At 36.9% G+C, this 17,050-nt stretch overlaps 1 protein-coding gene across 2 annotated transcripts; it reads left to right on the forward strand.

Moving 5' to 3' along the window:
• The first annotated feature begins 6 nt into the window (after positions 1 to 6).
• LOC583936 (cell division cycle 5-like protein) lies at positions 7 to 17,021 on the forward strand. 2 transcript variants are annotated; one of them, XM_030995366.1, is made up of 17 exons: positions 7 to 132; positions 1,468 to 1,571; positions 2,405 to 2,566; positions 4,169 to 4,238; positions 4,361 to 4,421; positions 4,810 to 5,138; positions 5,634 to 5,713; positions 6,045 to 6,120; positions 6,356 to 6,517; positions 7,681 to 7,855; positions 8,850 to 9,001; positions 9,978 to 10,158; positions 10,845 to 10,966; positions 11,738 to 11,923; positions 13,014 to 13,211; positions 14,058 to 14,270; positions 15,315 to 17,021. In XM_030995366.1, exons 1-17 carry the CDS (start codon positions 88 to 90, stop codon positions 15,453 to 15,455), a joined length of 2,457 nt encoding a protein of 818 aa, XP_030851226.1. In that variant the 5' UTR covers positions 7 to 87; the 3' UTR covers positions 15,456 to 17,021. The 2 variants fall into 2 exon arrangements, with proteins under 2 accessions (XP_030851226.1, XP_030851225.1); XM_030995365.1 differs by lacking the exon at positions 4,361 to 4,421 and having other exon boundaries at positions 4,169 to 4,299.
• Positions 17,022 to 17,050: the final 29 nt, after the last annotated feature.

Genomic DNA, 17,050 nt, shown 5'->3' on the forward strand with positions numbered 1-17,050 from the left:
AAGACTACTAAATCGTTGCGTGATAAAGGGTTGTAAATCCCGATTTCGACCGAGAAAAGTTATCTGTACATTCTGTAGACAGAGAAAATGCCACGAATTCAGATAAAAGGTGGTGTTTGGAGGAACACTGAAGTGAGTGTTTTAATTTGTTATTATGATTTTGCCTCAAATTGTGTTAAATGAAAATAAAATCGGGTGATCTACAGAACTTCGAGTTCAGGATGCGACGCATGTATGATGTTGTACACCAAGCGTGTAATAGGAATGGGTAATGTGTATTTCAGGGTAGTGTAGAAATTCAAAGTGGAGGAGAGAAAAGGAAATGTATTATCAGTAATATGTTCTTCTATTCTATGATATTTTTCAATATTGGTTTCTTAACATGATCTGTTAGACTCTGTGAAGCGATATTTTGACAACCAGCATGACCAGGGCATTTTGTTTTATGCACATGCACAGCCTTTTCGCTGTTTTGTTTGAGCTTGGATGGTAATCTTTTTAAATGCAATTATGAAATAATAATAATAATAAAACCCAGTTTTTATAATCACTATTCACTTATTCACTTATTAGTGCTTCCAAATTTGGAGATTATTTATTACCCCGTCCCCGGTTTTAGCTGTGCTGCCATTACGCCTACGGCGCTCTAGCATTTCAAAGAATTAATTTCTGCCAGGTACCCGGTTATATCGCCTGGGTTTATTGTGGCAAATGAAGATCAATGTCTTGCCAAGGGACATTAGTACATGAGCAGGTCTCAAACCGCGGACCTCCTGATCGACAGTCCGGCGACTTAACCACTTGAGCATGGTGCTGGTCCGAGAATAAGGATCGTCCACATAAACGAGGATCGTCTTCCTAACGCGGACAGATGTGTCCGCAAAAATAAGAATCGTCTGCATTTTCGCTGACGATTCTGATTTCCGATCCGCGCGTTGAACCTAAAACCTGCAGAGCGCCGAAGAACAAAAAACGTCCGCGGAAATGCGGATGATCCTTATGTTTTAGGTAACCCTGTAAGTTGGGGCTTTGATCGGATTGGAAGATAAGAGCGACACCCTCGCACCTGTGATCGGTATCGGCAAACAAAATCGGCCAAATTTTCTTTTTCAATTTTTTTTTATTGCCGAAAAATTTCAAGTTTTTGGCTATCAAATGCTTTAAAAAAAATCTGATTATTTTGTCATTTGGAGTTGTTGTAGACCATGTCTATTTCATGACTTTGAAATTAATAATATTGGTCTTAGAGCAAAGGCAAAACATGCGGGCTGTCATCTTGGATTATAATGCATGCCTACATTATAATCCAAGATGCAGTATCAAAAGGGACAAACTATGTTGGAACAAGTGCAACAATGGATTACCCTTTTTAATCTTTTTCTTTACACCTACTAAGCTGTATGTATTGAGATAAATCAACTAATGTTTGTTAACTGATATTTTATTCCCCATTCACTTGTGTATTAGGATGAAATCCTCAAGGCAGCGGTGATGAAATATGGCAAAAATCAGTGGTCTAGAATTGCATCACTGCTACACAGGAAATCAGCTAAACAATGTAAAGCCAGATGGTAAGTTGTACCAGGGGGGAAAGTTTTTTCTTAACTGTCACAAAGTCCAAATTCAGGGACATTCATTTTTAAATGTGTGTTAATTTTAAATGGGTTTCAACAGAATGTCAACAAAATCAAACTTGAGATGGTATCGAGTAAGTGGCCTCAGAAATCTGAACTGCCAAACTTAACAAAGATCAGAAGACAGTTTAATGTTTAATCCAGCATTAGCCACAAGCCAGAATTTAGCTCCCAAGCCGGAAGTTGAAAACTGACCTTTCCAAGTTAGGGTTGAAAATTGAGATTTCTTGCTGGAATGGAGCTGGAATGAGTAAATGAATAAATGTAAGAAGGTTGTGAGATACTCACAGCTTGGAACTCATCTAAAACAGGGCCCTATGAATCTCAATTATATGTTGTTCCTATGTTCATATGTTGAAGCAAGATTGTTCATGTGCATATAAACAATTATCCTATATGGACACAATAAAGAAATGAAATGAAATCTGAGAGTTTCTTGATATTTGAAACAAGAAGTTAAAATTGCAGTTATAATCATTTAGTCACTATCAATTAAAAGTAGAATTGCAATAGCTGTGCCTGGATGTCGAATTGTGAAAGTATTATTCTGAAGCAGAGATGTATCTTTAATGTATTGAAGAAAAATTTGTTTTTATTTGAGTGGGCTTTACTCATAAAGGAACAAAAATGTTTTGACACAAATTAAAAAAGACTGACCTCTCTGGAGAAGTTGCCTCTCAAGCATAAGTTATATTTAGTTCTCAGTCCTTCTTTTGATGAAAATGTCCACTAAAACAGAGATTGAATGTTTGACTGTCGTTTCATGTCAGGTTTGAATGGCTGGATCCAAGCATCAAGAAGACAGAATGGGGCCGAGAGGAAGACGAGAAGCTACTCCATTTGGCTAAGCTCATGCCCACCCAATGGAGGACCATTGCACCCATCGTAGGACGTACAGCAGCACAGTGTCTGGAGAGATATGAAATCTTACTGTAAGTTATGACATTGCAAAAACGTAATCCTTCAAACTGATCTCATAATCTGTAAATGCTGTGTGCACTTATTACCACTGGTATGCTACAAGGCAAATTTCACTAAGTTGCATTAAGCATTACAAATAAATGACCTCTGCTTTAAAAAGAACTCTGCCATTGACTTGATTTGCAAACATACAAATGCTATAACCTTTATAAGACTGATCGATTTTTTATACAACAGTATTCAACTGGGATGCTAACTAAGCAAGGGGATATGATTTTACATTTTAACAATGACTTAGCATACCTGCCAACCACCCCGATTTAGGTGTGGGTTCCTCCGCATTTTTCATACCAACTCCGAATTCCGAGTTCATGCCTCAAAACTCAGATTTTTTAAAATTTTAAAATATTTTTAAAACAAACGACTGTTGCATAAGACTAAAGCATAACACAGCACTGATAACCAGATCACGCCGACATCCGCGCTCGCGCTCATAGAAGATATACACAGCGCAGCCCGAACGTGATCGTTAGTTCCGCAGTCATTATCCATGTACTGCATGTACTAGTAATAAATAATAATAAAGTGTGTGTGGACGTTGTACTAATACATACACTACATTGGCGTGTTTTCTTCAATGCTTGTGCGATGACTGCGATCGTGGAAGCTTGTTATTTACCGGACTTCCTCGGATTTATTTTGGATTACTACAACTATATTCTTCTTCTTCGTTGATTTCTCCATTTTTGAAGGACAAAATGGGTAAGACTCGTGCTGTTCATAATCAGAAGTATAAGAAAGAATACGGGAAACAATTTCCAGTTGCAGAATCAGCACTCGGACTTCAACACGCATTTTGCATTGTGTGTTCGACCGACTTCAGTATCAACCATGGGGGAATGAATGACATTCAGAAACATTTGCACCATTAAAATGGAGAGAAAAAAAAATAGACCCTAAAGTCCTGTGTACCCCCCCCCCCCCCCAATCTACGGGCTACTACCCCAATCCTTCGGTGGTTCGCGACCTCGTAGTCCATCCAGAAAAATTTACTCCTAATTTCTCGTCTCAGGTTGGCAGGTATGACTTAGTAGCATTATTGTAGAGCACTTAGAGACTTAATAATAAAAAATAATAATAGTGAACATTTATAATGCGCCATGTCTGTCAAAAATGACACTCCTGGCGCTGATAAAGTAAGTGTTAGGCGCTATATAAGCAAGGATTATTATAATTAGTTTGGAGCCGTGGATCTCCTAGTTCCAAGACTTGTATTCAAGATTTGTCATATGTCCAGTCAACCTGTCTGTAGCGACCGCCCAAAGGAAACATAAAGAGTGGTCCTTGTAGACAGGTGGTCTTTGTAGACAGGTTCCTTAAGTACATGTTTCAATGAGAAACCAATTTCAAGGGAAACGTCACCATCCGAAAGACGTGACTCAGTTTCGAACCTGTGTCCTCGGCTGAATCAGTTTGTAACTTCCACTTTTTAGCTGGATTACAGGCGCACGCCACAACGCAGGTTTGACTGTATTAGCCTCTATCAAGCCACAGAGACCATATTTCCAACGCCAGTTTTAAGAACCGTTTGTTGATATGATTGAATTGAGCAGGGATCAAGCACAGAAGAAGGAGGCTGATGGTGAGACCATGGATGATCCTAGGAAGCTCAAACCAGGAGAGATAGACCCTAATCCAGAGACCAAACCAGCTAGACCTGATCCTATTGATATGGATGAAGATGGTTAGTAGAGAGGGATATAGAGAGTAAGATGATATCAAACTTATCCCTGAAACCAGGAGAGATAGACCCTAATCCAGAGACCAAACCAGCTAGACCTGATCCTATTGATATGGATGAAGACGGTTAGACTTACATACAGAAATATACAAATCAAGATGATGAATAATTCTTAATGTTGAAGTGGTGTGATTTGTGTCAAAACATTTTGCTTATCCACTAGGATAGCACATTATTTATATGGCACTAGACTTATCTTGTTGATTTATCTTGGTATATTTAGGAACTTGCCAAATTTCCTCTTCAAAGTAGTGGGACTCAGACTAATTCAAATTTAACATTTTCTTCAATAAGAGCAAGTAGAATGTATTTTTTTAAATGCCTACTTTACTTTTCTCAATGTAGATATACTAGCTATCAGAAGTGTTTTAAATGAGAACGTGCATGCATGTGTGAAATTAGATTTGTTGCCATGTGTTACCCCCTTGGTCCATTCTCACACTCTCCACACAGAGCTTGAGATGTTATCTGAAGCGCGTGCTCGTCTGGCCAACACCCAGGGTAAGAAGGCTAAGCGGAAGGCTCGTGAGAAGCAGCTTGAGGAAGCCCGTCGTCTGGCAGCTCTTCAGAAGCGCAGGGAACTCCGAGCGGCCGGTATCGAGGTCAACAAGAAGAGGCGTAAGAAGCGAGGAGTGGATTACAATGCTGAGATTCCGTTTGAGAAGAAGCCAGCACCAGGGTTTTACAACACGGCGGATGAAGCAGTAGCTCCACATAATCCAAACTTCAAGCGGCTCAGGAGGGAGGATATGGACTTTGCTCGAAGGGATGAGATTGAAGAGGTACTCTCAGGGCTTCCTTAATGTTATGGAGAAGCGTTAGTTTTGGGTGAATCGACAGTACCTGACTTTAAAATGCCTGCCCAAATTTTGAATTTCAACAGCTATTAGTTTACTTATTAATTTCAAATTTATGATCTTGCAATAACATCAACAGAATGTAATAATACTCATGTGCAATCAGGAATGGTTTTGCAAATAAGTAATATAACTACTTTTACCATTATAGATTAAAAATGTATTAGTAGTTTAGATTCATATATTTGGTTCCATAGATTCATACACGATTGCACATTTCATTCTTTATCTGTTTGTATCAGAGATATCAGTTAGGAGAATGCATTTACATTTTTTATTTTCAATGACATTTTGGTCTCTGTTGAGCTAGTTATATTTACATTTCAATAACAGAAATCTAAACACATACATATGTTATACAAATAGATTTTGTTGTAAACACTTTTTATTTCACTTTTGTGTATTCCATTTCCATGACAGAAAGAACGAAAGAAGGATAGACAGAAATTGAAGAAGAGGAAAGAGAATGATTTACCTGGAGCCATTGCTATGACAAACAAGTAAGTTTGAAGCTCATTGGCTACATAAATGATAAGATATTTGTTTACCAAGATGTTGTAGGGAGATCATACCACAGTATGAAGTTTTTCCAAAGTTAGTAGCAGATGGACTTTTCACAATTTTGAATAACCTCAAATGAATTTTTCTTTGCTTGCCTTTTTGTGAATCACAGCTAAGTCATGATACTGTTATATGGTTTCCTTTTAAGAATGAATTTCCGAAAGATATGGCACATAAAGCATTTTTTATCAAATGATAGCCTAGTCCGTGATATGACTCTGTACATAATATCGAAAGTCACTGACAAGTTTCTTTGCTTTTTTATGATAGGATGGCTGAGCCAATGAAGAAGAGAAGTAAACTTGTCTTACCTACACCACAGATATCTGATGCTGAGTTAGAAGAGGTTAGTGCTGACAAACTTGTTATACTGAGAAATTCATGTACATGTAGTACATGCTAAATGTATTTTAATGTTGGTGGAGTTATAGAACTAGAAACCAGTTTATATTTGTAGGTATCCTATGGAGATACATCTTTGGGGAAGCATGGTTTGCCCTGAAAAATATGTGCTCTTGAGTAGTAAAATATGATGTATTAGATGGAATGAAAAGTGAATCCTTATATTTTGTGTGATGTAGGTTGTGAAGCTTGGGCAAGCCAGTGAGAATGCTCGTCAGATCGCTGAGGAAGGGGCTGTTAATGGTGCATCAGATGCTCTCCTCTCAGACTACACCATGACTCCAGGAACGGCTAATCTGAGAACACCTCGCACCCCTGCTACACATGACACAGTACTTCAGGTATTAATAATAATAATAAGTATGATAATAATCTTTTAAAGTCCACTCCAAACAAGGTAGCAGCAACTCCCATCTTTTAACGTCTTTTCATATTACAGTGGTCTTATTGATTTTGTACTCTGTCATATACCCAAGAGAAACTGATTAAACCAACACCAGATTGACAATTCAATTCCATCTTTGTTTTTAAAAAAAATGTACAAACATGCAGTGATCAAACTAAACAATACTTTACTCCAAATGGACAAGTTGTTGTCGATCGTCAGTTGATATTTGACTCAAATTGGTGGTTTGACTAATAAGATGCATACCTTGTAATGGTATCAGAGCTGACCCCTATGCCCTGTTTGACTCACAACAGAATAATTTGGGTGTACATTTCTTTCTTCATGGTAATGCCCGTCAAGTGAACATGGCACATTGCTCCGCTCTTAGGAAGGATGCACATCCATATATCCTTGAATTTGTATGAAATAGTTGCATTGTTTAATCTCTGCTCTGTAAAAATGGCCCAATGAACCATTGAACTCAAGGAAGTTGAAATGCCCTTTGAGAGAGATGGAAAGATATTTATTATTTCCTTCTCGTAAACTAATGGGGCATTGCAAGAACGTTGCAATTGATAACTGATATTTGTGATCGATTGCAACGCCCCACTAATCTCCTAAATTTCCTAGGATTTTGTTAGGATTAAAGTTTTAACAATTAAGTTAAGTTAAATGGCTTTTATTCTCCCCCCCCCCCCCCCCCTCTCTCTTACTAATGGGGCGTGCAAGAAAGTTGAGTTGCGATCAATTGCAACTATGCAATTAATTGCAAGACTTATGCTTGATTTTTGGGATTTGCAATTGATTGCAACTTTCTTGCAACGCCCCATAAGTGTTATAGTTTTGTATAAAGGATACATACATGCACAACCATTGATATATCTTTGTATTGAAATTTGATTCTCTGTTCAGGAGGCCCAGAACATCCTTGCACTGCAGAACGTTTTGTATAAAGTATACATACATGCACAACCATTGATATATCTTTGTATTGTTATTTGATTCACTGTTCAGGAGGCCCAGAACATCCTTGCACTGCAGAACGTTTTGTATAAAGGATACATACATGCACAACCATTGATATATCTTTGTATTGTTATTTGATTCTGTGTTCAGGAGGCCCAGAACATCCTTGCACTGCAGAACGTTGAGACACCATTGAAAGGAGGTGTAAACACAGCCGTAGGAAGCAGTGATTTTGATGGTATCACACCTAAGAGACAAGCTACACAGACACCTAACATGGCATTCAATACACCATTCAGAACACCAGGTCATGAGGGACAATCAGGTAAGCTAACAATTAATACCTCATTCACAGTATCACACCTAAGAGACAAGCTACACAGACACCTAACATGGCATTCAATACACCATTCAGAACACCAGGTCATGAAGGACAATCAGGTAAGCTAACAATTAATACCTCATTCACAGTATCACACCTAAGAGACAAGCTACACAGACACCTAACATGGCATTCAATACACCATTCAGAACACCAGGTCATGAGGGACAATCAGGTAAGCTAACTGGTAAAAGATGGACAACAGACCAAACAATAAATTACAGTACACTTTAAGATCAGTTTGGAGTTTGTTTGGTGATGCGACAGAGGTTTGAAGACATTACTCATCCATTCATGTTCTTCATATCTCGTTCTAATGAAATTTGCTCAATTTTAATTTCTGCAGTTCACTTTGTGTGGATGATGCTCTTTAGTTTTCATACATTCCCAGCTAAGTTGAATTTCTTTGTCTTTTGTTTAAAAAAAAAACAAGACAATCCACCAAATGAATCCCCCTATTATGTAATCAATTTGACATTTTATTGTAATTATTTTCAAAGTGTGCTGACATATATTTATATATATATGATATACTGATAGTTATACATTGTGTCCGGGTAAACCTGATTCCGAAGACCGGGTATATATCTGTAAAGAGCTTTGAGAGGGCCTGCGGTCCTGAAAAGCGCTATATAAGAACGAACTACAGGGATGCCAATTTTCAGGCAATATCCTGAATTCAGGCCCTGGCAAGTTATTTTCAGACCATAGTTTTGGGGTACAAAATAGCTCATTCTAGGTGATTTTCAGGCCCTCTGATCAATTCTGACTGGCATCCCTGGAACTATTATTATTATAGTCAACATGACAACTAATATAAAAAGTAATAGTATGCTCTCAGAGAGAGAGAGAGAGAGAGAGAGAGAGTGAGAGAGAGAGGGTGAGAGGGTGAGAGGGGACAAGGAACAGGTAACCACCAGTATATCTTTCCTATCAGGTTTGACCCCTCGACTGACCCCTAGGATGGGTACAGGAGGAGGAGGAGGAGGAGCTACCCCTGGTCAGACCCCTCTCAGAGACAAGCTCAACATCAACCCGGAGGAAGCGCTCATGGAATATGATAACATACACAGTCTCAAACAACAACAGGTATGATAATACAGGCCTGATAATTACCCGATTTAGATTGGTTTCCCAATTTTTAAAATATTTTCCTGATTTTCTTTCCCAGATTTTTTTTCCCCCCTCAATTTTTATTTTTTTTAAACCAATTTTGTTTTTCTTTTTTTTTCCTCCCGAATAAACCCCCCCCCTTTTTTTTTAGTGCTCCCTATCACCCCTGAATAATAGTAATAATAATTCAACGATTGTGTATAGTGCATAACATGGGCATAATTGCATGTCTCTATGCGCTCCACAGAACAGAATACAGAAGGAGTGGCAATGGTGCACTGGGTTCATAATTATGAGAGTTTACAAAGTACTTGGTAATCATGTTTTCAAAGTACTTTTGAACATTTTGTATGTTTCTATATTTCTATGTTTCTGTATAAAACAGTGGCTCCATGTGGAAATGACCTTTACACATAAGATTTAATCATAGTTGTGGGACCTAAATAAAGATTTTTTTTACTGGAATGCAGTGTTCTTTCTGGTTTATACTGTATCAACGATTCAATGAGATATGATGGAGCAAACTGATGGAAACCTTGATAAGTTAATAATAGTAATATAAACTGGAAACGGGACTGGATGGGTAGCCAATCTAGACTAGGGATATTGATTCATGCACTGCACTGTATTATATCAGTTATTTCAAATTTAGATAAACCATATTCAATGAGAGTCGTGTTCACATTAATGAATAAGTGGATCAGGATCAAGCATGCACAGTATGAAATTGTCCAATCAGTTTATATGACCAACCGTTGTATACATACATTACCATTGATTTGGTGACATTTTTAAAATACCACATTGTTGTGAGTGAAGGATCAGTGATACTTTCCATGATGGAGATACAGCTGTATTGTAGGTAGATGTTCTAGTCCTTGTCCTTTTAGTGCTCACTATCACCCCTTTGTAACCCTGAAACTTGACCTAAAGACGACATTGTTTATTTCAGAGGGAGCTGAAGGCCAGTCTTCGTCGAGGTCTGTCATCACTTCCAGCTCCAAGGAATGACTTTGAGATCGTGATACCAGAAAATGATGAGAAGCTTTTAGAGGAGCCTCAGGAGAGCTCAAACTTCATGGAAGACGCATCAGATGTAGAGAATAGACGCCTTGCAAAGTTAGCTGAAGAGAGTAAGTCCCTCTCAAAGTTGGTATCTTTGATGTTAAAGCTGCGTTATACATATAAAGCTATTTTCGCAGTGGCAAAGGTTTCTGGTTGTCGTAGCTTAAGAAAGTTAGCTACATTTTCTTGAAAGACTGAGCAAAAGAATTCAAACATCACTTGGGTATGGACTCTGTTTATCTATGAAATGTAAGATTTTTTATAAATACCCATAGATGCTTTCATGACTTTTTGAAGAGTGCTGATGTTGAACCCTGTGAAGTGACTGGAATTTTTCACACATTTCTAAAATCACTTTGATGCCCACTTTTTGACATTTGCATTATATCAGCATTTTATATTCACAAAACACAACAAATTTGATCATTACATTAATCTAGTGGGCATTCATTGTACTTTGAGAAACTATTTGTATCTGTAATGTTGAATGTAATTATAGAAATACATTGGAATCTTGTTATAATGAGAACATTTAGACCATGAAAATTATGTTGTTATATCAGGTATTTGTTATATAAGGTTTACAACAACAACAAGAATGTGGTATAAAGAGCTGGGACCAGTGACATTTTCTTACAATGTCGGATACCTCAGTATATCAGGGTTCTTCATAACTAGCTTCCCTTGCTAACAATTGTTGACTGAAACATGATTCTAATGATCATGTGCATCTCTAATGCCTTTCTCTTTGCAGGAGAGAAGGAGTTGCGGAGTAGATCCCAGTCGCTCCAGAGAGGTCTTCCAAGGCCTGTGGATATCAACACAGCTATCCTGAGACCTAAGGATCTTGAGACTCCTATGACAGAGCTACAGAAGGTGAGCAAGAAATGGGGCCCTTATTAAATGAATGTCATACTATTATGGTTTGATAGACTGAAAGTACATATGTACGTATACTCAATTCAAATTATGTGATCCATGATGAGTTCTAAGTGCTAGTTTTTGCAAAATAACTAAGTGGGTGGGGGGGGGGGCACAAGTAGGGAATATTATTTACGAGTTGAAAATATTTATTTTATTTCACAAAGAATCAACACCATTATATTATTAGTTTTCAACCTTGAAGGAAAATGTTACAAATTAAAAACAGGTAAATGGTACTTTAAAGACTTTCAGTTCAATTCAATTTAATTTATTTCAACAATAAAAATACATATGCAATAATTCATGGAAATAATTCATGGAAATATAAAAACATGGGGTTAGGAGCCACTAAAAAAGTTTGAATACAAACTTGTGGTTGGGGCACTAACCATGACTTATATATATCAAGAAATTAACAAAAATAACATTAACGGGAAAACAAATATATACTAGAAAAAGATTATAAAGACATACAGTATATGTGAGCATAAGACATTTACAGCAAAGCACCAGCAATGAACGCACACAGGACAGGGTGTCAAGCGACACTGCGTCTCTATATGCGCCCTAGCTGGCGCTTTACAGTATTACAAAACATAACAAAAACTTTGAAATTCCATGAGAACTGTTTATTAGATATATCCATTATATCTACACTTTTGAAACTCCCTAAGCTCCTTCATATCTTGTAAGGATTGTGTATGTTGTTCTTGTTCCGTCTAGGCTGAGGAGATGATCAAGGAAGAGATGATAACGATGCTGCATTATGACTCGTTGAAGAACCCAGTAGGGGATCAACCAGGGGCCAAGAAGATTGAGAAGCCTTCTAGTAAGATCAACCCAGCTGTACATGCAGCGTACCTAGAGCAGACTCCATATCACCAGTATCAAGAGGAGGACATGAAGAATGTAAGTAGGCTCAGCCAATCAGGCAAAATGGATTCCATTTTTGTAGTAGATTAGTTAATTTAATTACTCATTATTTTTAAGTTTTATTTGAGGTGTTCACACTTGTACAATCATTGCTTTTTAGTGGACCCCTCTGTTTCCAACATGTATTTCTTACATTTGTTTTAAATGCTTATAATTGATTTGTAATGTTTTGTTGGAAATATGAATAAATTTGAAATTGAAATTGAAATTGAAATTGGTTTTTGGTTCTACAATACTACAAATTGTGCTGAACAATTTTGAGAGAAAATATATATGAAATAGTTGACTCCTTGCTTGGTCACTATCTGATGGGTCACTTTCTGCTTGGTCCTTTCTGATTAGCCTACAAAATAAGACAAGTACACACAATGCAATAATCTGGAGGCTTCCTATTTTCAAGTGTATACTTTTTGTTGTTCTCTTTTCTTGTTCAAATGTAATTATTTACGAACGTACAATCTGATGTTTTATTTGATGTTCAAGAATAAAATGATTTTAAATTGAATTGAATTTTTGAATAGATAACATACAGTGAAACCTTATACACAGACAGTTTGAGAGAGAGAGAGAAAAGGAGAAAGAAAGAGGGGATACAGATAACACAAAGCAGGATTGTGGTTCATTTTTAAAAGCATTCAAGGAATTAATTGTTTCTTTAGAGCCACAAGGGAGGGAATTCATAGACAGAGTAGTTCTGCCCTGTGCTTAAATCAGAATCTCTTTATGTGACTGAGAGTTGTGCTTTCAAGTGAATGTGATTTTCAACACTCAATTTTGTTAATTCTTTGTTAGTTAAAAACCCATGTATTGCAAGATTAATGATTCTGAATCAGTTTATGCCAGTTTTCTTTCAAAATGCAATTCTATTACCAGAACTCTAGAAGAGTTACAAGTCGTTACGGTATGTTTCTTCTTCAAAATTTATTAATGAACTATTATTAGGAATGCAAAAGATCATTCTGGTAGGAAAATGTACCTTCCCACTTGTTATGCTCTTGCATTACTTGTAGATATAATTATATTGTTTTGTTTTCGTTTTTTGTTTTACTTGTTTTTCTTTGTACAGGCCAATGAGTTATTAAAAGCTGAGATGGAAGTTGTGAAAGCTGGTATGTCTCACGGGGATCTCCCTAAAGAAGCCTACACCCAGGTGTGGGAGGAATGTCTGGGTCAGGTCCTCTACATACCATCTAAGAACAGATATACCAGAGCTAACATGGCCAGTAAGAAAGACAGGATTGAGTCTGCCGAGAAGAAACTTGAGGTATGTTATCCATTGAAAGAAACCTCTATGAAACTTGTGGTTTGTGAAGACAGTGTAAATTAAATTCTTTAATTTATGCTGATTGTTTTACCATTTATCTCAGAGGTGTCTTTATTTTGTGGCTCTCTCCTTAATAAAGGAATATAACTTACTCTTAATGTGCAAAGACGACTTAAAAGATATCTACCAAACGTTTTTGAAAGAAAATATAGCAAAGAAATATCTTGAAATCAAGCTGTGTGTCCACACAAAATGTCAAGCCCTGGAACACTCGGTTCTTATCTATACAATGTATATTGTGTTTCGTAGTAAATGAAATTTCCAGCATGTTGGTATTGTTTTGTTTACATTTTGCCCATCAACAACCCACCCACTGCATGATAAACTATATTAAGAATTTCTTTAATCTAATTTGACTGCCAGAACTCATGACAAGTCACACAAATTCTGTGAATCTTGATGTACACCCCCCTTTCTTTTTTCTTCTTTCTCTCTCCCTCTCTTTCCCCTTTTACCAACATTTGTTCTACCATATTCGTATTATGTATCCATTGAGGGTGGTCATGCTATCAAGCTTTGCTTACTTTGTCAACCCCCCTGTTTGATGTTTTCGATTAGTTACTTTATTCAACATTATATTCTTTTGAAATGTGTAAAATGTGCAATGTTTTGTTGTTATATATTTGTAAAAATTCAAAAGAAAAAGAAAATCAAACAGAAATAAATAAATCAAATCAAATCAAATCAAACTTGTGCTTAATTGAATGGTAGGGGGGAAGAAAGGGTATTTAAGCAAACAAAATGATCTACCTCATTTCAACCTTGATGTACATCTCTTTGATTTAGTCCAATCGTGGGGTGATGACGCGAGAAGCTAAGAAAGCTGCCAAGCTTGAGAAGAAGCTGAAGGTGTTACTTGGAGGCTACCAATCCCGAGCTCAAGGACTCACCAAACAGCTGGCTGAGGTCCAGGAGGAGGGGGAACAAGCCTATGTAGAACTCTGTACATTCCAGGAACTACAGATGAATGAAGAGATCGCTGTTCCAAGGAGGATGGAGGTGAGCTAGTTATACCTTACCTGGGACCCGTTTCACAAAGATCCTAAGTTGAATTTTAACCCCTTAGTTGGACTTAAAAATTATGGAGAGTCATTTGTAGCCTTGAAGTATTTTAGACTTTTCATAAATTCCGCATCAAGAACATGAAATCTCCTTAATAATAGAAAATATGCCTTTTTAAATAACTTTTACAAAATATTTTCATTGATGCTAACGGCTTTCAATAATTATTAAGTCCAACTAAGAGTTAGGTTTGACTTAGGATCTTTGTAAAACACCCCCCAGATTCACTCAATTTAATGATGTGAAATACCCAAATGACAACATTACGTTGTATGTAATTCACAAAAGTTTCCTGCTTTGTTATCAACTGTCATCAAGAATTATGAAGTCTCAAGCATGGTGCTGTCTTGGCCAATGGCCATCGTGTGCACATCTGAATACAGTCCTTGGCTCTTTAGCTTTCCAATATCTTTTTCTCAGAGTAAAGATGATCAAATGCTCTAGAAAGAGACATAAAAGGTTTCCTCTATTCATGGCAGTTCCATGTTCAATTTTGTATACAATATTAATTTTAGTACATAATTTAATACTTATGTGTACAAGCATGTGACTTAAATATTATTATCGTTGGTTTCAATTACAATCAAGGATAAGTGTGCACGTTTTTCATTTTAAAAACATGTTTGTATTTTATGTGTACTTCCTTATAACGTTTGCCGGCTGGCAGAAGGGCGTTAACACGCAAGCGACTCAAAAACTACTTTTCAAATTATCCGCATTTAAAGATTTGTTTTATATTTAAACTGCTTTTCGTCCTGAAAATTGGTTTAAAACTTTAAAGACTAATAGAAATGTTATAGTAGAACACGGCCACAATTTTTTTCTCTATAGGTCAGTTTTATAAAAGTTTGAGGCGATTTAGTGCTAACGTCCTTCTGCTTAACGCTTCATTCTTTACCTGAAATTCGAGCTAATGCCCTTCTGCCCGCCAGGCGACGATATTATCATTATAACTGACTGATTTCTGTGTTTGCTTTTCAGTCCTTGAGAGAAGATGTGAAGCGTCAGAGTGACCGAGAGAGGGAGCTCCAACAACGCTACTCTGATCTCATGTTTGATAGAGAGATGCTCAGCACACAGATAACCAAACTGGAGATGCAACAAGCAGGACCCAAGTTCTAATCTGAAGATGAGAGATGCTAAGCACACAGATTACCAAACTGGAGATGCAACAAGCAGGACTTACGTTGTAATTTCAAGATCGTGAAATTACAGATAAACCCATTTTCTTGTGAAATTCTTGAGAATTTTGGAAGAGCAGATAAATCAAGAGTTAAAGGGGGTATAGCATGACAAGACTATGTGTCTTTCCTGTGGCCTGACTCAGGGCCAATTGGGTGTAATATGACTACGGACGACGCGACTGCAGTAACCGAAGCATGAGGAGAACTTTGGTCTGTTTCGCGAACGCTAGCGCGTGCTGACTGTTAATCAAGTCCATTCATTTACGTGCAGTTGTCCAAAAGAAGTCGTAGATGGTGTTAACCAGTATTTGTCATGCTACACCCCCTTTAAGTACTGCTTAGCCACTCACCCCTTTTTATGAATAAAAGAGAGAGAAGAAATAGGATAGTTCACTCAGTATTGTGTTTGGAAAATCGTTCACAAATAACATCTCCTTTTATACATCACAGATCTCTTTGTAAGCTCAATGTTTAAATCATTTTGATTGCGGTATTTGGTAAATTTTAAATAATCCATTTCAGTTATTCTGAGTTTATTTTCTGCATTTACTTGGAGTTTTATCATTGAGACCATGAGATATGAAGAACTTCTCTCATCAATGCCTGTGCTGTATTAGTAATTGCACATAGTATGAAGTATTGCAGTTATTGACCTGTCATGTCATGCTGTTACCAGGCTGTTAGCATTGTATGCAAGATATCTACAAGTGCAAGAGATAATCAGTATTTTTATCTTCAAATTGTGCATGGACAATAATTACATGTAGTATTAAAGGTATACCGGTAGACCAGTTCTGGTCATGCGATTGCATTGTGAAAGAAACGTTGTGGAATCGATCATCTAGCATATAAGTATTGGGTGTTCTGGAATCATCAAAATGTTAAGGAATTAGGCCCAGTCTTGGTAAAGTTACAAGCACTGTACACAGAAATATGTATATGGGACTGCGGTAATATCTATCCAGTCCGGATAGATATAATAATTTACCAAATATATCAATTAGTAGGCGGTTTCCGGCAAAATTTGTGTCATCACGTATTAGTCAAAACATATTCTTTCACATGATTGGTAATAAAAACCTTTCATTTCATTTTTTGAGAGGGCGTTTCCAAAACTGGGTCTTTATCTTTAAATGAATAGTATTGAGATCACATCTGACACACTGTCATACAGGAAGCAATTTAAATCATCCAAATTGTGATTCTTTTGGATGACAGCTCTTGAGATTGTGTAAGCATTTCATGCGTGTCAGGTCAAAGCAATTAGCTTCACCATTTTGTAATTTATCCCTTTTCCTGTTATGATGAAAACAGAAGGGAGTGTTATTTGTTAGAAATAATTAATCAACATCAGAAGTTTTGTAATAAAAACAATGAAAGGTTGTAAAAGTACAGTCTTGTAAAGGTTAGTGATATGGTTATGCTGATTGTACATAAAGTATCGAGAGCAATTGATTATGTGCAGAAATAAATTTTGACATGAATGGTCAGATTGTACAAAGGATTTGAATTTAATTTGCACTGAGCATTATT

This window comes from Strongylocentrotus purpuratus, unplaced genomic scaffold (assembly GCF_000002235.5).
Source record: "Strongylocentrotus purpuratus isolate Spur 01 unplaced genomic scaffold, Spur_5.0 spur5_scaffold_21, whole genome shotgun sequence".
Lineage (NCBI taxonomy): Eukaryota > Metazoa > Echinodermata > Echinoidea > Camarodonta > Strongylocentrotidae > Strongylocentrotus > Strongylocentrotus purpuratus.

Coding starts and splice junctions, on each gene's coding strand:
- LOC583936 (XM_030995365.1), top strand. CDS start 88: ATGCCACGAATTCAGATAAAAGGTGGTGTTTGGAGGAACACTGAA. Junction 5,714..6,044: donor GCCATTGCTATGACAAACAA/GTAAGTTTGAAG, acceptor TTTTTATGATAG/GATGGCTGAGCCAATGAAGA. Junction 9,002..9,977: donor ACAGTCTCAAACAACAACAG/GTATGATAATAC, acceptor TGTTTATTTCAG/AGGGAGCTGAAGGCCAGTCT.